The sequence below is a fragment of the Vicugna pacos genome, chromosome 3 (genome assembly GCF_048564905.1).
Source record: "Vicugna pacos chromosome 3, VicPac4, whole genome shotgun sequence".
Taxonomy (NCBI): Eukaryota; Metazoa; Chordata; class Mammalia; order Artiodactyla; family Camelidae; genus Vicugna; species Vicugna pacos.
The window spans coordinates 11,561,408-11,582,363 of record NC_132989.1 but is presented as its reverse complement, the minus strand read 5'-3'; the positions used below and the strand labels follow the sequence as shown (position 1 = coordinate 11,582,363).

At 37.4% G+C, this 20,956-nt stretch overlaps 1 protein-coding gene across 4 annotated transcripts in view; it reads right to left on the bottom strand.

Annotated features, from left to right (window-relative positions):
- FAM114A2 (family with sequence similarity 114 member A2) overlaps window positions 1–20,943 on the bottom strand; it is a 33,789-nt gene extending 12,846 nt beyond the window's left edge. The window contains exons 1-9 of one of the 4 annotated variants that reach the window (XM_015248456.3): window positions 20,885–20,943; window positions 17,367–17,611; window positions 16,916–17,015; window positions 16,413–16,505; window positions 10,022–10,113; window positions 8,715–8,849; window positions 8,142–8,300; window positions 7,421–7,544; window positions 3,811–3,890 (exon numbers count right to left, since the gene is read on the bottom strand). In XM_015248456.3, the coding sequence (XP_015103942.1) occupies window positions 3,811–3,890; window positions 7,421–7,544; window positions 8,142–8,300; window positions 8,715–8,849; window positions 10,022–10,113; window positions 16,413–16,505; window positions 16,916–17,015; window positions 17,367–17,597 (1,014 nt within the window). In that variant the 5' untranslated portion in view covers window positions 17,598–17,611; window positions 20,885–20,943. Of the gene's footprint in view, window positions 1–3,810; window positions 3,891–7,420; window positions 7,545–8,141; window positions 8,301–8,714; window positions 8,850–10,021; window positions 10,114–16,412; window positions 16,506–16,915; window positions 17,016–17,366; window positions 17,612–20,350; window positions 20,702–20,757; window positions 20,780–20,884 lie in introns of those variants that run through there. The other 3 variants (XM_072954169.1, XM_006214965.4, XM_015248454.3) reach the window with 3 other exon arrangements.
- Between the last annotated feature and the right edge of the window lie 13 nt (window positions 20,944–20,956).

Sequence of the window (20,956 nt, the reverse complement as noted above, 5' to 3'; positions counted from 1 at the left end):
TACATACTCAAAATAACCTCTCTAGTAATAAATACATTAAGTGCAATCATTATGATCTATTGTGCCAACTCAATGCAATTTATCATCCCTTTCAAGAAATATCAATGCTATCCACTTCCCACACCCTGAATTCAGTCTGGAACTTTTCACTGATGAGATCTAGAGACTTAGGAATTAAAAGGCACCTTTGAGCTTAGTTTCTCCAATGACTTATTTTTTTCCAGCTGGGAAAAACGAGGCCTGGAGAAGGAATGGGATTTGCCCACATCACATGTGAGCATTGGAATAAGAGTCAGAACTGTGTTCTCAGACTTCCCGCCCCTGCTTTTTCCCCTGCAGACAGACTGCCATATAAATCACTGTTAACAGCCAGGCCTTAATCCTTAACCATCCTATACCTTAAGTCTCAATACCCAAAATGTAGACTCAATACCCAACATGAAGGCTGCTTTCAGAGAATGACTAGGACTACCAGACAAATAAGGGATTAATGAAAAAAATTATTTATTTATTCTTATGATCTCTTTGAGCACAGAAACTATGTCTCTTTCATTACTGTTTCCCTAGCACCTAGCAAAATAAAGGTTTATTGTATATATATTTTTGAATATCTACATGTATAACACACTGAGCTAGCTTCTTCAGCACCACAAATGGTGAGTATTTACTTTGAGCAAGGCACTTTTAAGAACTCTCTGTGTATTAACACACTACATCCTCACAGATATCCTACATTATCCCTACCTCACAGAGAAACTGGAGGCACAGAGAGGTTAAGCAACTTGCTGAAAACCACACAGACAGTAAGAGATAGCAAACCTGAGACTTTAAGACCTGATAAAGCACAAATCCAGTCTTGAAGAAATTTAAGATTTAGGATGGGAGGTAAGATAAACACATTTAAAAACAAACAAAAAATGCAACCTATGATAATTTTATGAAAATACATTGGCACAAGATTAAGTCAATAAAGTAGAGTGCTAAAGAATACATACAGTTAACTTTAAGGAGGTAAGATAATATATCTGCTTATCTTTAAAATACATCTGCTTATCTAAAAAAGAAACACAGTATGGCCACTCCAGAAAACAAGAACATTTGATACCTAAAAGTAGAGGAGAGAATGGAGTGGATGGGAAATGAAAGGGAGCGACACTCCTCTGAGTATGTTTTTGTATAGTTCAGACTTTTGAAAACATGTTAATACTCTGCATATTCAAAAATTAAATTAAATTAACATGAGGAGACAGCAAACAAATCATAAACTTTTTGTGTAGGTAGCCTTTATAGTAGTATGGGCAAAGCAATGAAACCACTTCAGATGCATCACAGGACTGAGGAAATTAGGAAATGTGCTAACGTTGTCAGGAGACAGGGTCTTTACTGTGGAAGACAGATGCAAATGTATAAATGAAGAAAGGCAAGGAAGAATCTTGTAGGGATGGACTAAAGTTGGAGTCATCAGTGTGAACTCATGAACTCTAAAATATGTATGTGAGCATATATGTATACACACACATAGTTAAATGTATATACATATAGGTGTATATGTGTGTACTGAATATATCTCCTAGCTCTGTCAACAGAGCCTAGAAGCAACGACACCCCAGAAGCAATGAGCACACCTAGCATCTAGGCTTTGGCCTATAATAACAAAAGGGAACCGTGGCTCCTTGAAGAAATGGTTGATTCCAGGGGTGGAGTATGGACAGTAAAAGATCTTGTTAAGCCAGAAAGTAAAGAAATACTCAAAAACTAAGAGGGGCATGTCACATAAGAGTCAACTTGAAGGACAATTTGAATGTCAAAATAATTAAGGACAGTAATGAATTACAAATCAAAGGGGAATAAATAGAAATCCACGAGATCATATTAATAACAAACAGACAGAAATAAGTGGAGAAGGGAGAGCTCTTAATTACAACTAGAATGCCGAGAGCCAACTGGTAAATGTGGAGCACATACTGGAGTTGAAATAAATCATCATTTTGCAGCCATCACGGTAAAGACTGGTGCAGCAAGAATCATGAATAGTTGCTAAATCTAGGATGCTAAATTATGATGAGGAGCAGGATATCTGTATAGTCTTAAAATGTCTCCCCACAGAAAGCTCATTAGTAACACAGAAAGAAAATGTTAACTATACAGTGAGAAATCAGATAACACATCACCAATAAGGGGCAGACAGACACCAGGTGCCTCTAGATGTGAAATGCTGTGCAGGATACATCACTTATGAGATCTTTTGGTTGAGAATGCATAATCTGACTTTAATCAGACAACCCTCAAATGAGGAGTACTCTATTTTTATAAAGAGGAAAGAGGTTTGTATTTCTCAAAAACATCAGTATCATAAAAGAGAAAGAAAAGTTTACGAACTATTCCAGATTAAAACATATTAAAAGTACATGACAACTAAATACAATTCATGATCATGTATTGGCTCCAATATTAAAGGAAAAAGTCTGATACGAAGGACATTATCAGGTCAATTGACAAAACTGGAATGTGGACAACAGATTAAATAAAAGTATGGTATCAATGTTAAATTTACTGCAGTTGATAACTACTGCAGTTATCAAAGGGAATATCTGTATTCTTAGGAGATACATATTGAAATATTAAAGCGTAAACAGATACAATGTTTACAATTTATTCTCAAAAACAGTCTCCATAATAGTAATAATTTGTGCGTGTTTGTGTTTTTGTATGAGGGGAAGTGGGGACAGAAGGGATAGGAAGAGGCAAAGAGAGAACAAATGGGCAAGCACAAATAATGATGCAAATGAAGTAAAATGTTAACAATAGGTACATCTGTATAAAAGATATATGAACGCTATTTGTACTGTTTTTGCAACTTTTCTCTAAGTTTGATATTATTTCCCAAAAAAACCCTACAATACAAGGTAGAAAGTGCTGTAGTTAAAGAGCTACAGATGAGATGAGGAAGACAAGCTGCTGAGGCACAGCTCTGAGAGGCTTCCTTGGAGAATGGGCATGGGAGAGCAGAGTAACATCCCTCAAGCATCGTACCTTTACCCTGAGGTACTGAGGAGGTGACTGTGACGACTATACAAGAGCTATCTGCTCTTCCTGGCCAGGAAGCGATGTGTGCTTGCTGCTAACTGATCCTCAGATGTTTCTCAAGATTAGGAGGAGGCTGCAGAAGCAGCAAGCAGCCTAAGACCCAAAGAATAGTGTGCCGTGAACTGGCACTGGCATACATGCTATGTGGGAAATGCTCTGGAAACAGTCTCTCCCAACCCACTCTGAGTTTTGACTGAAATCCCTCCATGTTCCAGATGTGTGAAGACAGCTCAGGCATCACCACCGAAGACCCAGGCCTAAGCCATGGAGTCTCTCCTTTCCATAAGCTAAACAGTCATTATCTGAGTCACTGGGTTCAAGAAAATGGCAACCTCCAGTTATTTAAAGACAGGAGACACATCCCTCAGAGCCCTGAGAACAGTGAGACCTCAATAGAGAACAGGTCCATTGGTATCATGACGGCTGGTGAGCACCGCCAACTTTAACTGACCAACGCTGTGGTCTAATTTAAGCTTTCAGATAAGCAAAAGCATTCCAAATGAAAACAGGTGAGGATGGCAGATGTGTTGGGGGACAGGAGGCGGCAGGGTGCAGTGTGAATTTAGCACACTATGCTACCAAAGCAAGAGGCAGACAGGAGGTGTGGAACTCAGAATATACCCTAGATTCTGGTGACATCTAGAGATTTTACAATCTTACATTCTTTATCCACTAGATCCATGTAAGTAAAAAACTGAAAATCACCAAGACAGAATAACTTACCCTGGCAAGTTTCTCTGGTTTGGAGGAGATATGCAGCTGGGAAAATAGCTCTGTTATCTCTTTGGCAAAGTCTTCATCCCCTAAAAAAACAAGTCCCATGTAAAACACCACAGAAAGACTGATGAGTATTATTTCGGGGGTTTGGGGAGAAAAGGAACGATAGTAGCAGCAGTAGTAGTAATAACAGCAGAAGCAAATTATACCAGCAAGGTGTTTTTCAGTGCTCACAGAATTCTTTTACATATATCATATTACATTGATGAGTTCTTTCAACAGGCTTGTAAGAAAAGAAGTGTCATTATCCCATTTTAGGGATGAAGAAACTAGGGCTTTAAGAGGTTAATTTATTTCCAAAAAATCTCATAACAAATTAAGAGTCAAACCTTCACCTTCCCACCCCTCGTCCATAGCCTGTGCTGTTCATGTTACACCCTAGAAGTATGAATGGGGAATAGATGAAGGCAGAGTACTAAGCAGGTACTACATGTGTGCTTCCAAGGAAGTGGAATTTAAACAGGGACATAAAAATTGAGTACAAGTTAGCCAGGAGAATGGGAAGAGTCTCAGGCAGAGAAAACAAGTACAAAGATCCAGAGGTGAAAGAAAGCACGGCAATAAGTTTAATAAGGTTGGGAGTGTCCTAATGGAACAAAGAGAAGAGGGGTAGAATGAAGCTAGGAAAGTAAGTAGGATTCAGGTAATAAGGGGCATTATAAAGCATGATGAGGAATTCAAACTTCTTATTAAGGGGACAAGGAGCCACTGAATGATTTTAAACAGAGCAGATAAGTCCAATTTAAATTTTAGAAAGATCACGTTGGCTCCTGAGTGGGGATGGATTATAAGGGGAACAAGAAGAGAGGCTGAGACAATAATCCAGGATCCAGTAAGAATAATAGTGGATAAGAAGAAAGGAAGAGGAAAAGGATTTCAGAATGCTGCAGGGTGAGGAAGCTACTGAAATAAGTTTGATGAGAAATGATGGGGAACAGGGAATACCTATACTTGAGAAATATACGAGCTAATAGGTGAGTCAAGATCAAACGCAATCAACACATCCAAACAAATGACAGGAAATGCTCTCCTTTCCTCTCTACTCATCCAAATCCCATCCAGTCTCCTCTTTGAGGCCCAGCCCCAGTCCTCCCTTTGCCCGAGAACACAGAGAGAACTCATACACAGAAATCTCCCAGCACTTAGAACCTACATGAGTATTTCTTAGTCAGAGGTTCATGGTTACCAGGGTAAATTACTACTGCATCACACCTGCTTTCTCTCCAAAATCCTTAGGAAAAAAAATCTATCTTGGTTCTTCTCTATCTATCCTTTTGCCCTCTTTTGGCATTCAAGGCAAGGAATTCAGATGGTTTAGTGATCCCAGGTATAACATGGTTTGGGAAAAGCTGACCTCACTAAATGACACAATTGTGACCTACACAATTCATCCAAACAACTCCTAACCATATCCTACTGTCTAAAATCTGACTCTGAGGCTGGCATTTGGTTTTCCCAGCTAAGCTCTAAATTATTTGGGAGCAAGGGATAAATCTGAATTCAACTGGGATGCAAGCACGTCAAGGGGTTCACAAAATAATACAATGGAGTGCAGGAAGAAAAAAATGAAACTTTTATTTACATTTATCTCATTCTTTAAGAAATTCTTTCTTATGGTATACTTTAGAATGTAATAGTGTTTTATTATAGTATACATGTACATAATTTATACACACTGAATTATATACATATTAGGTCTAAGTGCTCAAAAAACTTTTACTCCTAAGGGTTGATCAAAAAACTGTCTGCCATTTGCATTACGTATGGACCTGGAGGGTATTATGCTTAGTGAAGTACGTCAGACAGAGAAAGACAAATACTGTATGTTATCACTTATACATGGAATCCAAAAAATTAAACAAACAGATGAATATTTTAAACATAAAGTAAAATAAAATGCAGGGGAGGGTAGAATGGAGATCCTTGTCATGTACTCCCCACAGGCCTGAGCATAAAAAGTTATTGCATTAGAATGAAAGTATGTAAAGATGGAAGGAAGGCAGGGTTAGTACTTCAGAGGGACTCAGGAGAGAAGCTAGCGTCTCAAGCAGGAACTCTCCTTCCAAAATGAAGGGATCAGGCATATGAGATAGAGTGGCAAGAGCTAAGAATGCTGATAGAAAATGAAGATAACCAACATTCCCAGAATCAGGTTCTGTGGTTTTTCTCTCCCTTTTGCTACTAACACTTTTTTTAACAGCTTTGTTGAGATACAATTAAATACCAATGCCAGTGTTGCACTCTCAACTAAAAGCACTGGCGAGGACTGCTGGGAAGGGTGGCATGCAATCCAGTGCCAATGCAGAGTCCTGATCTCTGGCAAACAGGTAGGAAGGGAAATATCACAGAGACAAATCCGTCTATTTAGAAACTCCCTTAGAGTCCTCTGAATGGTATTTAAAGAGCAGGATTTCTGATTCCTATGCAAAGCCAGATGTTGACTAAACAAATATTCTTAATGGCACTATGTACAAATAAGTTAAGCTAAGTTCATAAATAACTGGGGATTTCCACACCAGGGCTTGGTTAGGAACAACAGAGCAGCTTCAGCAAATCAAAATTTATGGGTTTCCTGCTAAGTGAGACTTTTAAAAGGCATATCTTCATTCATTTACTTATGCCATCCTAATAATGAAAATAATAGCCACCATCTGTTGAGTGTTTACTATGAGCCACACATTAAACATAATACTTCCTTCAGTCCTTGTAATAACCTGAAAGAAATCAGCATCTTCTACTTACAGGTCATGAAACGGAAGCTCAGTGCTAAGGAACTTTCCCAAGTCATACAGTAAATGTCAGATCCTGATTTTGAACCCAGATCTAACTTTTATCCACCATGCTTATTGCCTTCTCAATACCCCAAGACAGCTTTAAAACTTATATTCAAGAACCATTTCATATAAGGACTCTTTATATAGAATAAGATGTCATTTAGCAAGATACTAATTGGAAGATTGGTTCAAGAAGATGTGGTGTGCATATATACACATACACACACACAATGGAATATTACTCAGCCATAAAAAATGAAATACTACCATTTGCAGCAACATGGATAGACCCAGAGAATACTATGTTAAGTGAAGTAAGTCAGACAGAGAAAGATAAATATTATAAGATATCATTTACATATGGAATCTAAAAATTAATACAAATGAAACTATACACAAAATAAAAACAGATTCACAGACATAGAAAACAAACTTACGGTCTTACGGTCCCCAAGGGGAAGGGGACGGAGGGATAAATTAGGAGTATAGGATTAACAGATATAAAATAGATAAGCATCAAGGATTTATGTATAGCACAGGGAATTATGTTCTATCTTATAATAACTTATAATGAAAAATAATCTGAAATATACATATATATATAAAACTGAATCACTCTGCTGTGCACCTGAAACACAGTATTGTAAATCAACTATACTTCAATTTAAAAAAAAAGTAAAATCAGGCTAATGTAATTGGAGAGAAAATAACTTATTTCAAGGACAAGACACTGCATATAACTAGTACATCCTTTCCACTCAGATGCTGGATTTTCATATTACCTTTTTTCTCTTCCTCTTCTTCCTCACAGAACTCTCCTAGGGAAAATACTTCTTTGAGTTGCTCCAATTCAAGTTTTAGAGTCTCTAAGTCTTCTCCACTTAGAGAATTAAGAATAGATTTCACCTAAATTGATGTAAAATAACAACAAAAATTGTGGGAGTATGAGAAAAAGAAAAACATTCTCAAATGGAGAAGAGGCTATAGATCAAACTAAAATTAAAATTATGAGCTCACAAGCTCTTCTTTAAGAATTTAACACAAGAGGGTGGTCACTACAGAAAGGCAGGGAGAATTTGTTCTTCCAAAAATAATACAAGCCAGAAATATCTGGAAATTATTAGCTTAAAAATGGCTTAGAAATTAGGGGAAAATGAAATAGATTTGAATCAACTAACAGGTAACTGTATCCAAACTGGCAGCTTAAGCCAAAGAAACTGAAAAAAGAAGAAAAGTCCAAGGTGAAGAAAAAATAGCAGATGTGATATTAAGATCTCTTCATTAAACTGTCCATTTTCATTTTAATTTAGAGAAATAACACTTGACTCATTCTAATTCTAGTAATTAGTTCAAACGCTATTATTTTTGGTTGTTTTGGTATAGTATTTTCAGAGTCTCAAGCCTCTATCTGACATACGTTCACAAAAAGAAAAGAAACTATGCAAAGCATAGTGTTCCTTTGCTTAAAGACTATCTCAGTTGAAATTTTTCGTTTGGAGTTACCTTTATTTCACTTTCTCGGGAAAGCATCTCCAGAGCTTCTAGATGTGAAAGGCCCTGAAATTCATCAAAGAGTAGCCCATAATGAGTTTTCCTGTCTGTTTCCATGGTAACCTCATTGGAGGTCCACAGCTCTTCTTTCTCCTTCGCCTCTCGTAAAACCTGAAAGAGAGATGAAGGTATTACACTGCAACAAGTAATGAGAGCTTAAGGGTGAGTTTTAAAAGCTGAGGGAAGCAAAACTGAAATGGTTCACACTGCCCTTTCATTCTTGGAATTGTGATTCAAATCTGACAGGGTTGAAACATTAATCTAAAGAGCATGGCATCTTATAGTGCACTGACAAGAGGCTCCTGCAGAAAGGAAAGACTAGGAAAAACAGAACTGGGCATTTTATAAGCATCAGAGCCCTCATTGTGCACCCCCTAGTCAAAAAACAAACTTAATTAAAAAGAAAAAAAAAATCACTGAAAAGTCCTCAAAAGAAAATACTAATGAGGTCCCAATTTACCACAGGCAAAAATACAGATCAAAACAGAAACAGGAAGTAAACAAAGAAAGGAAAGCAAATAGTACCTGAGACAGTGTAGAAGTCCGGTTCATCAGACCCTTGGTTCTTTTAAATCCAGGATCCCCCTCTGCTATTACGTCCATTGTCTTTTTCCCAATGAATTCTAAGGCATCCAAACCCCCACTGATAACGCTCTTTCCCTAGGAAACACATATAACCTCATTACAATAACATTGAAAAAAGACCCTGCGAGTTTTGATAACATAAAATAGTGGCTAGCAATACCAACCACTAGCAAGAATGCAGAGCAACTGAAACAATCATATACTGCCTGTGGGAATGTAAAGCAGTATAAGCACTTTGAATAACTATCAGCAACTGCTATAGCTGAACAACACGAGTATCTTATGACCCAGCAACTCCACACATGGATACTTATGCAACAGAAATTGTACAGAGGTTCACCAAAAGACATACAAGAATTGCTCATAGCAGCACTATTGTAAAAGCTAAAAGGTGGAAACTGCCTCAATAGTCAACAACTCTTGAATGAATAAATGTGCCTAGTCACACAAGGGAATACAACAAAGAAAATGGAATATACCACATAAGCTACACCACAGATAAATCATACAAACATGATGAGTGAAAGAAGCTAGCTATAACAAAATATATACTGTATGATTCTGTTTATCCAAAATTTATTCAGCAGGCAAAATTAATCTATGATAGCAGAAGACAGGATTGTGGTTATCTCAGTGGGCAAGAGAGGGAGGCACAGATAACTGGGAGAGGGCACAGGGGAGACACCTGACATACCACCATGTCATTTCTTAGTCTCAATGTGTTCATGTCATGAAAATTCAAACTGAACACTTATGATTTAACACTTCTATATATTGGCTATACTTAAATAAAAAGTTAAAATTAAGAAATACTAGCTATCTATCCTCACATAGGAAAGATACTGAGCTTCCTATATAATCCTTTTAAAAATGTTTCTTACCACCTAAAGTTTTATAAGTATTTATCATAAACATCCCATTTCCCTTTGGCTTAAAAGATACAACTATGAGAAAAATATTTTTCTAAAGCAGAGAAGTTCTTCTAGGGCCACCAAACTAAGAATTCCTCGTCCACAAAATACTACGTACGTTGCCTGTTACTCTTCATGCCCTGCTCCCTCCTTTACTTCTTGTAAGAAAGTTTTCAAGTAACTCTCACCCTACCCCTAAGGTCAAAGTGAGTGATCCTCAGCAATTTGGATTCCCATAAGAGTAATCAGTACCCATGACTTTTCAAGAAAAACAGAAAGAAAGAGACAAAAACTCATTACAATCATGGAAGGAAGCACCTTGCACTTTTTACTCACTGTGCTCTGAACAGCAGTAGAGATGGTGGAGAATACCCCAAATGGCCCACTCATGGGGGAGGAGTTTTCATTCTGTTTGGCATTTGTCTCTCCTATAGGAGGGAATGGATGTGTAAATATGAAAAGACAGTCTATAAGCAGTTTTGCTTTATTAGCATCTATGTGAATTTTAAAAATTAGACCCTGCTTCCCCACACACAAGGCCTTAGTGTTTTCTGTTTATTGTTTTAAACCACTGCCTATTTTAAAATGAAAGTTAAGGTAGTTTTCTTTCATTTTCATTTCAAAAATAAAATCTAGTCTTGTGAACAAATTACCTATATACACAACAAACCATACATACTATGTGATTCCATTTATATGATCTTCTGCACAAGGTAAAACCATAGGGTCAGAAAACAGTTCAGTGGTTGCCAAGATCTGAGAACAGGTGGAGAGGAGTGACTACAAAGGGGCATGAGGGGATTTTGGGGGTGGGGGTAATGAAAATATTCTTGAATCTTGATTGTCTATACAGATACAGGAAATATTCTATATCTGTATAATCACAATAGACTGTGATTATACAGCATAACAAACAGGTCTGTATGTTTGTCAAAATACGTAATACTATATACAGCTGGCCCTCCATTCCATCAATGTGGAACCTGCAGATAGAGGGCCAACTATATTATGCCATTTTACATAAAGCATCTGAGGATTTTGGTATCCAAGGGGGGCTCCTGGAACCAATCCCCCACAAATACTGTGGGATGAATGTACCTAAAAATAGTCAACTTAATGTAAATTTTAACTCAACAAATCTTACTTTTTAAAATCCAGTCTATTTTAAATTTTATCCTAGAAAATTATGCTTCTTCATAGGAATTTGACATCAAAGATTAAAAAAAAATCTGTTCTATTTTACTAACACTGAAATCTCTTATAGGAGATAAAAAAATAATCTATTATAGGGAGGACTTCGGCTTCCAACTATGATGGATTATCTGGTATCTGATTACCGTTCTATCATCTAGAAAACTGGACAAAATATAAGAAACAACTGTCTTCAGACACTAGACAACATACCATACAAGACTATGGTTCAGGTGAGAAGAGAAACAAAGGGAACTCTTATGATTGGCTTGCTTTCCAGAACACAACACAGGGAAGGGAAACCCAAGAAGAGCATGGCAGTCTAACTAAGTGGAAAAAACAGAGACTGGACTCCAGGAAAGCTGAGGCATCTGAAATTTGCAGGTCACAGTATAGGCAAACCTCATTTTACTGCACTTCACTTTACTGTGCTCCACAGATACTGCATTTTTACAAACTGAAGGTTTGCACAACCCTCCCTTGTCAGCTGATGGTTAGTATCTTCTAGCAATGAAGCATTTTTTAATTAAGGTATATAAGTTTTTTTAGACATGATGCTACTGCACACTTAATAGGCTAAAATATAATATAAACATAACTTTTACATGCACTGGGAAGCCAAAAAATTCGTGTGACTTGCTTTATTGCAATATTTGCTTTACTGTAGTGGTCTGGAACTGAACCCACAGTATCTCCAAGGTCTGCCTGTACTGAAGAGGAGGAAGCTATGGAGGTAAAGAATTCTACACAGGCATTCCCTTGAGTCTTTGACTGAATATTAAGCTGCTCATGCACTGGAAGATTCCACGCTACTGGGCAAAGAACTACCATAGAGCTATGAACCAAAGAATGCCCAAAGCTCATTCTAGATTGAGAGACATCTGACTTTCAACCAATTAAGCAGACAGATCTAGTTAAACACCTGGAAACTAGGCAGAGACCCTATAAGGGTCAGAGGCTTAGTAGTAGAGCTAAACTAGCACTTAAGAGGAAAGGCAACTCTAGTTACCCTAAAGAGCTTAAAAACAAGCCTTAAAAAGATCAGTCTAAGTTACAAATATCTTAGCTGTCTGCCAAACAAAACTGACACCCTTTAAAAGATAACAAAATTCACACAGTAATGTCATATTCCTAACGTCCAGCAACCAATTAAAGGAATGAAAAATGTGATCTATAACCAAGAAAAAAAATTGGTCAATACAAACAGATTCAAATGACAGAGATGATAGTATTAGCAGGCAAGGACACTAAAATATGTACATAAGAAGATGAGAAATGGAAGACAGAAAAAAGAAATAAATACAATTTCTAGAGTTGAAAAATACACCTGAGATTTAAAAGTCACTAAATGGACTTAACAGCATAGACACAGCAGAAGAAAAGATCAATAAACCTGAAGACACAACAAAAACTATCCAAACCGAAGTACAGAGAAAAAAGGGTTAAAAAAATTGACCAAACCTCAGTGACCACAGGACAACACCAAGCTGTCTAAGTCACGTGTAACTGGAGTACCAAGGGGAAAAAGCGAGGTGCAGAAAAATCATATGAAGAAACAACAGCTGAACATTTTCCAAAGTTGACTAAATCCCATAAACCCACAAAGTACAATGTCTATCCAGCAGAATAAATACAAAGAAAACTATATCATAATCAACATTGCTGAAAAGCAGTGATAATGAGAACTTATAAAAGCAGCTGGAGAAAAGAAGCATTACATACAGAGGCACAATGGGTAAGAATATAACTGACTTTCAAACAGAAAGAATGAAAGCCAGAACAAAATGAAATGATACTTTAAAAGTGATAAAAGGGGGAGAAAATTGTCACCCTAGAATTCTATATCCAAGAAAATATCCTCAAAAATGAAAATAAAGACATTTTCAAACAAAATTTGAGAATTTTCATGGTCAGCAGACATGCACTGACAAAAAATATTAAAAGAAAATTTTAAAGCTGAAGGAAAATGTTATTAGTTGAAACTTAGATCTACACAAAATAGTGAGTATCAGAAGTGGTAATTATGTGAATAAGCATAAAAGACTTCCCCATTCCACACACTTTCTAACATTCATGGGGTAGAAATGGGGAAAAGTTCTGGCCCTTCATATCTGGAAGTTTTGCATCTGTGGATTCAACCAACAATGAATCAAAAATATCTGGAGGGAAAAAACTTCCATAAAGTTCCAAAAAGCAAAACTTGACCAGGGAAGGTGGCAGAGTGAGTGCTCAGTGGTAGAGTGCACAACCCTAGCATGCACAAGGTCCTTGGTTCAATCCCCAGTACCTCTGTTTAAACAAACAAACAAACAAACCTAAATTAACCTAAATAAACCTCCCTGCCTTAAAAAAAAAAACTTGAATTTGCCACATGCAGGCAACCACTTACATAGAATTTACATTGTATTTACGTAGCATTTACATTGTGTTATATTAGGTAGTAGAAGCAATCTAGAGATGATTTAAAGTATACAGGAGGATCAAATATTACCCCACTTAATATAAAAGATTGAGCATCCATGTATTTTGTGTGTATAGGGGGTGGGGGTCCTGGACCCAATTTCTCCTGGATACTGAGGGACCACTGTATACCAAAATGTTATTTCTGGATGGAATCAGAAGATTTTTCACTTATTTATAGCTTTCCATTTTTTTGACTAAGTTTTCTTATAATGAGCATTATTTTCAAAATGAGAAAAAGTGATTTTTTTGCTTTGAAAAACAAAGATCTCCATGACAGATATCCCACTTTTCAGGCATATTTCTCCATCCATCCCTACACAAATCATGGGCTTCTTTCTTCCCCAAATATCTCATGCCTTCTTACATTTTCTTAATTCATGCTGTTCCCTTCACCTCAAAATCCCTGCCCCACAGCTTCTCCACCTGTTTAAAAACATATCCATTCTCAAGATCTAACTCAAATTTCTTCTCTCATGAAAACATACATTAATTGCTCAAAGTTCCTACACTCCTTTGCTTGAACTTCACACTTGACTTCACCTGATTGGTACTCTGGTTAGTTCTTTCAACAATGAAAAACAGAGGGCAGGAAGTCTATGTCTAATTCATTTCCAAGTTCTTCCAACACCAAGCACTGTGCTTCACCCCAGAGAGGCAGTTTCCCCTTAATTTATTTTTCATTTCACTTGATCACTGAGGTATAGACTGTTTGCTTTATTCACCAATGTCTCCTGCACTTAGAATAGTGTCTGGCACTGAGTGGACACACAATAAAATTTTGGTGAATGAATTAATCTGTTGGACTGAGTTTAGAAAAATAATTTTCCTACAACATCTTTGAGGTCTAAATTCAGAGACAATGCTTAATTACACTAAGAAGAAAACGAGAATTTGATGTTAACACAAGCACAGAGCATGCTTTATTCCTCAACCCACTAATGTATTCATTTGGCATTTTCCTCCAGTTATACAAATAGCAAAGTACTGTAGTGCTCATAAGCATAACAGAACAAAGATAGAACACTCAAAGGTTAAGCCCTCAACAAATACTGCTGTGTAGTACCAGTCTGAGTCTTGGTCCATACCATTCCTTTCTTTGTATTCCCTCTATTACTGGTCTTTCCTGTTATTATCAAGTAGAGTCAAACATAGTCTTTAGATCAACACTCCATCCCTGCTCCATTCTTAAATGATGATAAGACGATTTCCATTGGTGGCCTCTGCTTACCTCAAAACTCTGAAAAGACATATCCCTGCTACAACATCTTGGCAGAGGGATTAACTCCCTCCTTAGGAACTTTAGAAGATGAAAAGAGTTTATTATTTAAGTTTACTCCATTATAATTTTAGAAAGTTATCTTTCTTATAATCCTTTAAAAACTCTTTATTAAACCAAAATCTAAATGCATGTAACTTAAAGAGTGGTACTACTTCTCTCCTAAAAATAAGTGTAAGCCACAAATAAACCGCCTTCTTATCCATGGTAGTCTTCAGAGACATGAAAAGAACCAACATATCCTCCCCATCTTCATTCCCCAGATTTCCAGCTTCAGTATCCACGATGCCTTCAACTTTCTCTTGTAAAACTTTAGCCCTGGGTACTTCACTTTCTAGCTCACTCTTTCCATCAATATTCATTCGAGTTTTTCAATGCTCTTCTGGGGCACTGAAACACGGCTTGTGTGGTGGACAACTTTTAGGTCTTGGGGAAGTCACTGCTTTTACTACCCAAGGCCACTTCTTCCCTTTTCCTTACCTTATAAGCCTACCTCCTGCCATGGAGGTTTATGATAATGCCCAAAACTCACTCTCCCGGCATCTCCTGCTGCTACAGCATGAACATGAAACCCTGTTCTAGCCAATGGAATCTGAAAAATATGCTGGGAGCTACTGGGAAAACTTTTCCTCTCTTTATAGGAAAGAGATACATGAAGAGAAATGACACTTTCCATCCACTTAATTTATGACTTTGATCACAGTTACATTAGAACACTATACTTAGAACTGTGGTATTATCTGGCAACCATAAAAAGACAACAGCAACAAAAAAATACTGTAGAGAAGCCAGTGCAGAACTCTGACACCAAAGAGCCACAAAACTAACTCTGGAATAGCCTACTTCTGGAGTTCTTTAAAGTGAGAAAAAAAACTCACTTTTAATCACATACTCTGTTACTTGAAGCCATAGCATCTGATGCAGGTGACACTAAGAACGGTGTCCTCAAGTCATATACACAGTCCTCTGCAGTCACACTATATAATAGGATCTTGTCTCCTGGCCATTGCTGACACATGGACACGTGACCCAAGTTTAGGCTGAGTTAATTCTCTGCTCTGGGAATTCAGAAATGGAAATAAATGATGCCAATAAGTCTGTGATGGATACTTACACCAGGACTCACTATAGAGCTGAAGTGGGGGACAATAACCAGAGAAAGTCAGGAGGCTCTGAGAGGAGAATAATACAGATGAGCAGAGAGAAGCAAGAATGGGAGACAACAAAGTCCCTGAGGGATGGAGAAAGCAAACTCAGGCCCTAAAAAGCTTTCTATTTTCTGGTCCCAGCCCTCTTGATCCCTGGGCATAACTCTTCCCTTTTTGGCTTAAGTGAGAGTAGGATTCTACTTGATCAAAGCAGGCCTCCAGAATTAAACTTCACCTTCACAATAATCCAAACACAAAAATACACCCCCAAAACTAACACATTAAAATATTTTTTTCATGTCACAATAGATTCAAGTTTAGTTAACCCTTACTGGGCTCTCACTCAACTGTGCTAAGCACAATGCTGGGCAATTTTTACATTCCACGTTCATAGCTTTATTTATTTATTGGTTACAACAGTCCTTTGAGATATAAAATACCACCCCATTTCATAGATGAGGAAAGCGAAGTGAAGAGACATCTGAGTGGTTAAAGGACATAGACCTCTGTCAGCCAAAGATTCTAAATCCCCTATCTCACTAGTCCCATGATGCCCTGAATATCAGACATTCAATAAGTATCTACTGAAAAATGAGCTTAACTTTTCCATCAATCTATAACTCTGGTCCTAACACTTTCATATACTGACCTGTTGCATATTGAACTTCAGTTGAAATTTCACTGGGACTAGGGATTCCAAGGGAAGTCTCTGCCTTCTCAATGACATTTGAAATACCTTGTCCTAATGAGAATAATAACATTTTTATATTTGAATATCATTTGCTACTACTTACCAAAAGTGAAGAAACAAATCAAAAATCAAATCTGCAGATTTTAAAGTTCATGACAGCCACAAGACATGTTATTTTAACCACATATAACTAATCTTTGGGAGTGTACCCTTATCCAAAAAAAAAAAAAAAGAAAAGATTATCACCAAAGAATATTTTTATATTAACAATTTCTAAATATCAACCTTCTAATGAGAAAATGCTACAAACTCTAGTGGCAGTATAAAGTCACTGATCATTATAATGCATTCTCAAACTATAAAGGCTTTGAGTAAGTATGGAAGAGAAAAGATTAACAAAGTGATTTTTAACACAAATCTGTAGCAAAATACACACAAAAATTAATGATTGATGTCCTTACCTACTGTGGCTACTGTGGCTGAGGCTGAAGAGAGTAAGGACTTGCCCCAACTGCCCCAATAGCCCCATCCAGTCTGGGGTACATCTTTCGAAACAGTCTCCTATTTTCCCCCGTAGCCAGAAAAACAAAAGGCAAAGGAAAAATAAAAATTAGAGGAAAATAAAGAGTGTACATACAAGGTAGATAATTACTGACCAAAAAAATATGTGAACAAATATGTATTTGTTTGGCTAAAGAAAGGTACTGCTTGACTGACAGACATATGTTACCTGCATGTATATAAGCATCACATAGCAAAGGCAATTACTCATAAAAGCATTTACAGAACTGACAAAATTGTGTTTTTTGGTTATAAAAGGAAAGAAATAGAAACAACTGCAAGTTGATACTGATTCCAAATTCCTTTTAACCCTGATACTTTTCAATCTCAATGTTTTAACAGATTCTCTACCGTGCCTGCAGCCTGTGATGCCTGAACAGAAGGAATTTCTGGAGTCTCGAGGTCACTGGGAGGTTTGGACTCTGGTCTTCTCCGAGTAGAAGCTACAGGTTCTGATTTACTCTCTGGCTTGGTACTTTTGTCAACAGACTCAAAATTCTTGGCTGGCTCACAGTTCTCATCTTCAACGGTGGGGGCTGCTTCAGTTACCACTGGAGTCTCAATATCATCTTTATCCGACATGATTAGGTCATTGCCTGGTAAAATAAAAGCCCCCCACCAAAAAAATTAATAATGTAGGTTTTTTTGGCATAAGTTATTTGTTTAAACTTTTTTAGATCATCATAGATTCACATGCAGGTTTAAGAAATAATACAGAGCCCTAATATACTCTTTACTCAGTTTCCACAAGGTAACGATTTGTGCAACTATAGCGCATCACAACTAGGATATGGATAAAATACACCAACCTTATTCAGATTTCAGGAGTTTTACATGCACTCATTTGTGCTTGTGTAATTAGTTCTATGAAATTTTACCACATGCAGACTCATGTGACCATTACCACAATCAGGATACAGAACAATTCAATTACAAAGATACCTTGTGTTATATATTTTTAGACACATTCCACCTTCCTCCTAAACCCATAGCAACCACTGATATTCTCCATCTATATAATTTTGTAATTTCAAGATGTTGTATAAATGCAATCATACAGCATGTAACCTTTTGAGATTAACTTTTTTCAGTTAGCATTAAGCTCCTCAAGATCCACCCAAGTTGTTTTGGTTATCAGTAGTTTCTCCCTTTCTATTGCTGACTAGTGTTCCTTGGTGTGGATGTATCTCAGTTGTTTAACCATTTACATGCTGAAGGATGTCTGGGCTGTTTCTAGTTTAGGGCTACTACAAATGAAATGGCTGTGAACATTCCTACAGAGGGTTTTATGGGAATATAAATTCTCATTTCCCTGAAATAAATGACCACAGTGCAATTGACAGAACTTGTTTAATTTTATAAGAAACTGCCATACTCTTTTCCAAAGTAGCTGTACCATTTTACATTCCCACCAGCAATGTACGAGTGATCAAGTTTTTCTTCATTTTTATAAGCATTTGGCAGTGTTATTTTTTTATGTGAACTACTATAATAGGTGTGTTAGGATATCTTACTATGGCTTTAAGGTGCTTTAAGGTGCATTTCTCTGGCTATGGCTAGATGGTTATAGCTATCTATAATTGCTAATGATTTTGAACATCTTTTCATGTGCTTATTTGCCATCTGTATGTTCTCTTCAGGGAAATACCTATTTGGATATTTTGCTCATTTTCTAATTGAAATTTTTTTTAAACTGTTGAGTCTTGAGAGCTCTTTTTACATTCTAGATTCAAGTCCTTTGTCAAATATGTGGTGTAAATATTTTATCCCAGTTTGTAGCTTATCTTTTCATCCTCTTCAAAGGGTTTTCCGCAGAGCCAAAGTTTTTAATTTCAATGAGGTCCAATTTATCAACTTTTCCTTTAATTGACTATCATTTAAAGAAACATATTAGTCATGAATCATTCCTACTTCAATTTTTCAAAGAGAAAATTATGAAATTTAAGCTATCAAAATAAGACTGATATCAGACCAGCTTGTGAATAGCAATGTTAACCAATTCAATTCCTTCCAGAAGTACAGCTCTTTGGCAATTAAAGCCAAGATACTATTGGTGTTTTTACAAAGAGCAGATGCTGGTTTCCAGGATAACCAAATATTGCTGGGAAGAAATAAATACATCTCACACATACATACATACATACACACACATGCCCATCCAGACTATGGGTATGTATAAGCACATATTCTGTACCATATACTAAGTGCAGAATTAGACCCAATCCATCACAACGTTTCTAACCTACTAGAAGAGAGAAACATACTAACAACTAAGGCAGCCTGGAAGTAGGACTATAATTGAGGTACACACAAAATGTTAAAAGAACAGAGAGGAAGGAAAAGTCTAGATCAGGAAATAACATTCATGGACTTTAAATATCTGAAATGAGCATATAATAGTGACCACAAACTGGAATTTTGAGTCCAAATTTAGCCTACAGATGTTTTTATTTGGGCTGTAGAGTGTTTAAACTTTTTTTAAAAAACTAATTGCTAACATTTAAAAATCAGACTTCATATACACATATAACTTCCAATTTCTCTTGTAAAATTGAAAGATTTGGCAACACTGGGCCCACATTCAACTTGGTAATAACTAGCTCATGCCAAACAGTTGCTGGGATCTTTTAGACAGGGTAGCGTTCTCTAGCTCCCCATAGTTTCCGCCTAAATCCACCTGCCTCATTTATGTCACCTGATTAGCCCCTGTGGGCATCTGAGTTTGCAACACCTGCTTTAAAGGGCTCTTAGAATTTTGACATATGAAGATGCCAATGAGAGAACTGAAGGGTGTGGCAACATGTGGGAAAGCTCAAAGGTCTGAGGTTTGACAGCATGGAATATGGACAGACACGAGAAGTAATTAAAATGGCAAGGAGAATAATAAGGAGGCATAAGGCTAGAAAAGTGGGTTTATGTAACACCATGGATCCTAGACCATATGGTGTATGATATACATACATTATACATTTCCAAAACACATAGAAAAAAACAATCTAGATACAACTACCCATTGCATACAAATCAACTCCGATATACTCACTTATTTACTTGAAAACATTTTTTGAGTATCTATTACATACCAAGCTCTGGCGATTGAGAACTAATTTAAGACAATTTCCTCGCCACTTACTATAGAAGCCTGATAAGAAATATTACACAGTTCTCACACAAAGTTCAGTACACGTTTTGTGTAGTTGAATAAATACACGCTTTTTTAAAAAATAACTTCTCGTTCTCCTTATGCTGTCTCCAAGTTACAAGCTACCATCATCATCCTAAGTTATACATAATATAATAAATAATAATATAAAGGGCTCTGGAATTAAACTGACTTTCTCCCAATTCCGTACTGCAGAGATTGTGGGAAGTTAGTTCACCTATCTGCGTCTCCGCTTCCCCATCTGGAAAATGCGGTGAGTAATGCCTACTTGCCAGAGGTCCTAAAAAGACGAAACGACACGGTGGATGTGAGGGGTTTGAAACTGAGCCCGGCACATAACCGCACACGGGTATCAGCTGCTGTTGGTACGAAGTGGTCGTTTCGTTACTCTCGTTATTAACAAAAAGGTATGTCTCCACACAAAGAAAATCCGCTCTCCCCTCTTTCAAATTACACGAACAGGTGCCAAAGGGGAAATCTGGTGTAAACGCGCTCTCCTAAGTTTCTGACGCTGACGGCGACAAGAATTCCTCACACAAGCGTAGCGCTTCAATAACCAAAGCGCTTCCGTAGCCTCACCGTCCACCGCGAGGCGCCCGCCGCCCAGCCCGGGGCAACTGCCTCCCCTTCCTCGGCGACCCCTGGACCCCGCACCCAGCCCTCCTCCTCAGGGGAAGCCCCTCATCCAACCGACCGCCACCCTCACCGCCGCCACAGCCGCCGAAAAGCCGCTCCTATTGCCCCGGAAGTCCTCCTTCAGGGCGGAGGCAGCCTCGCC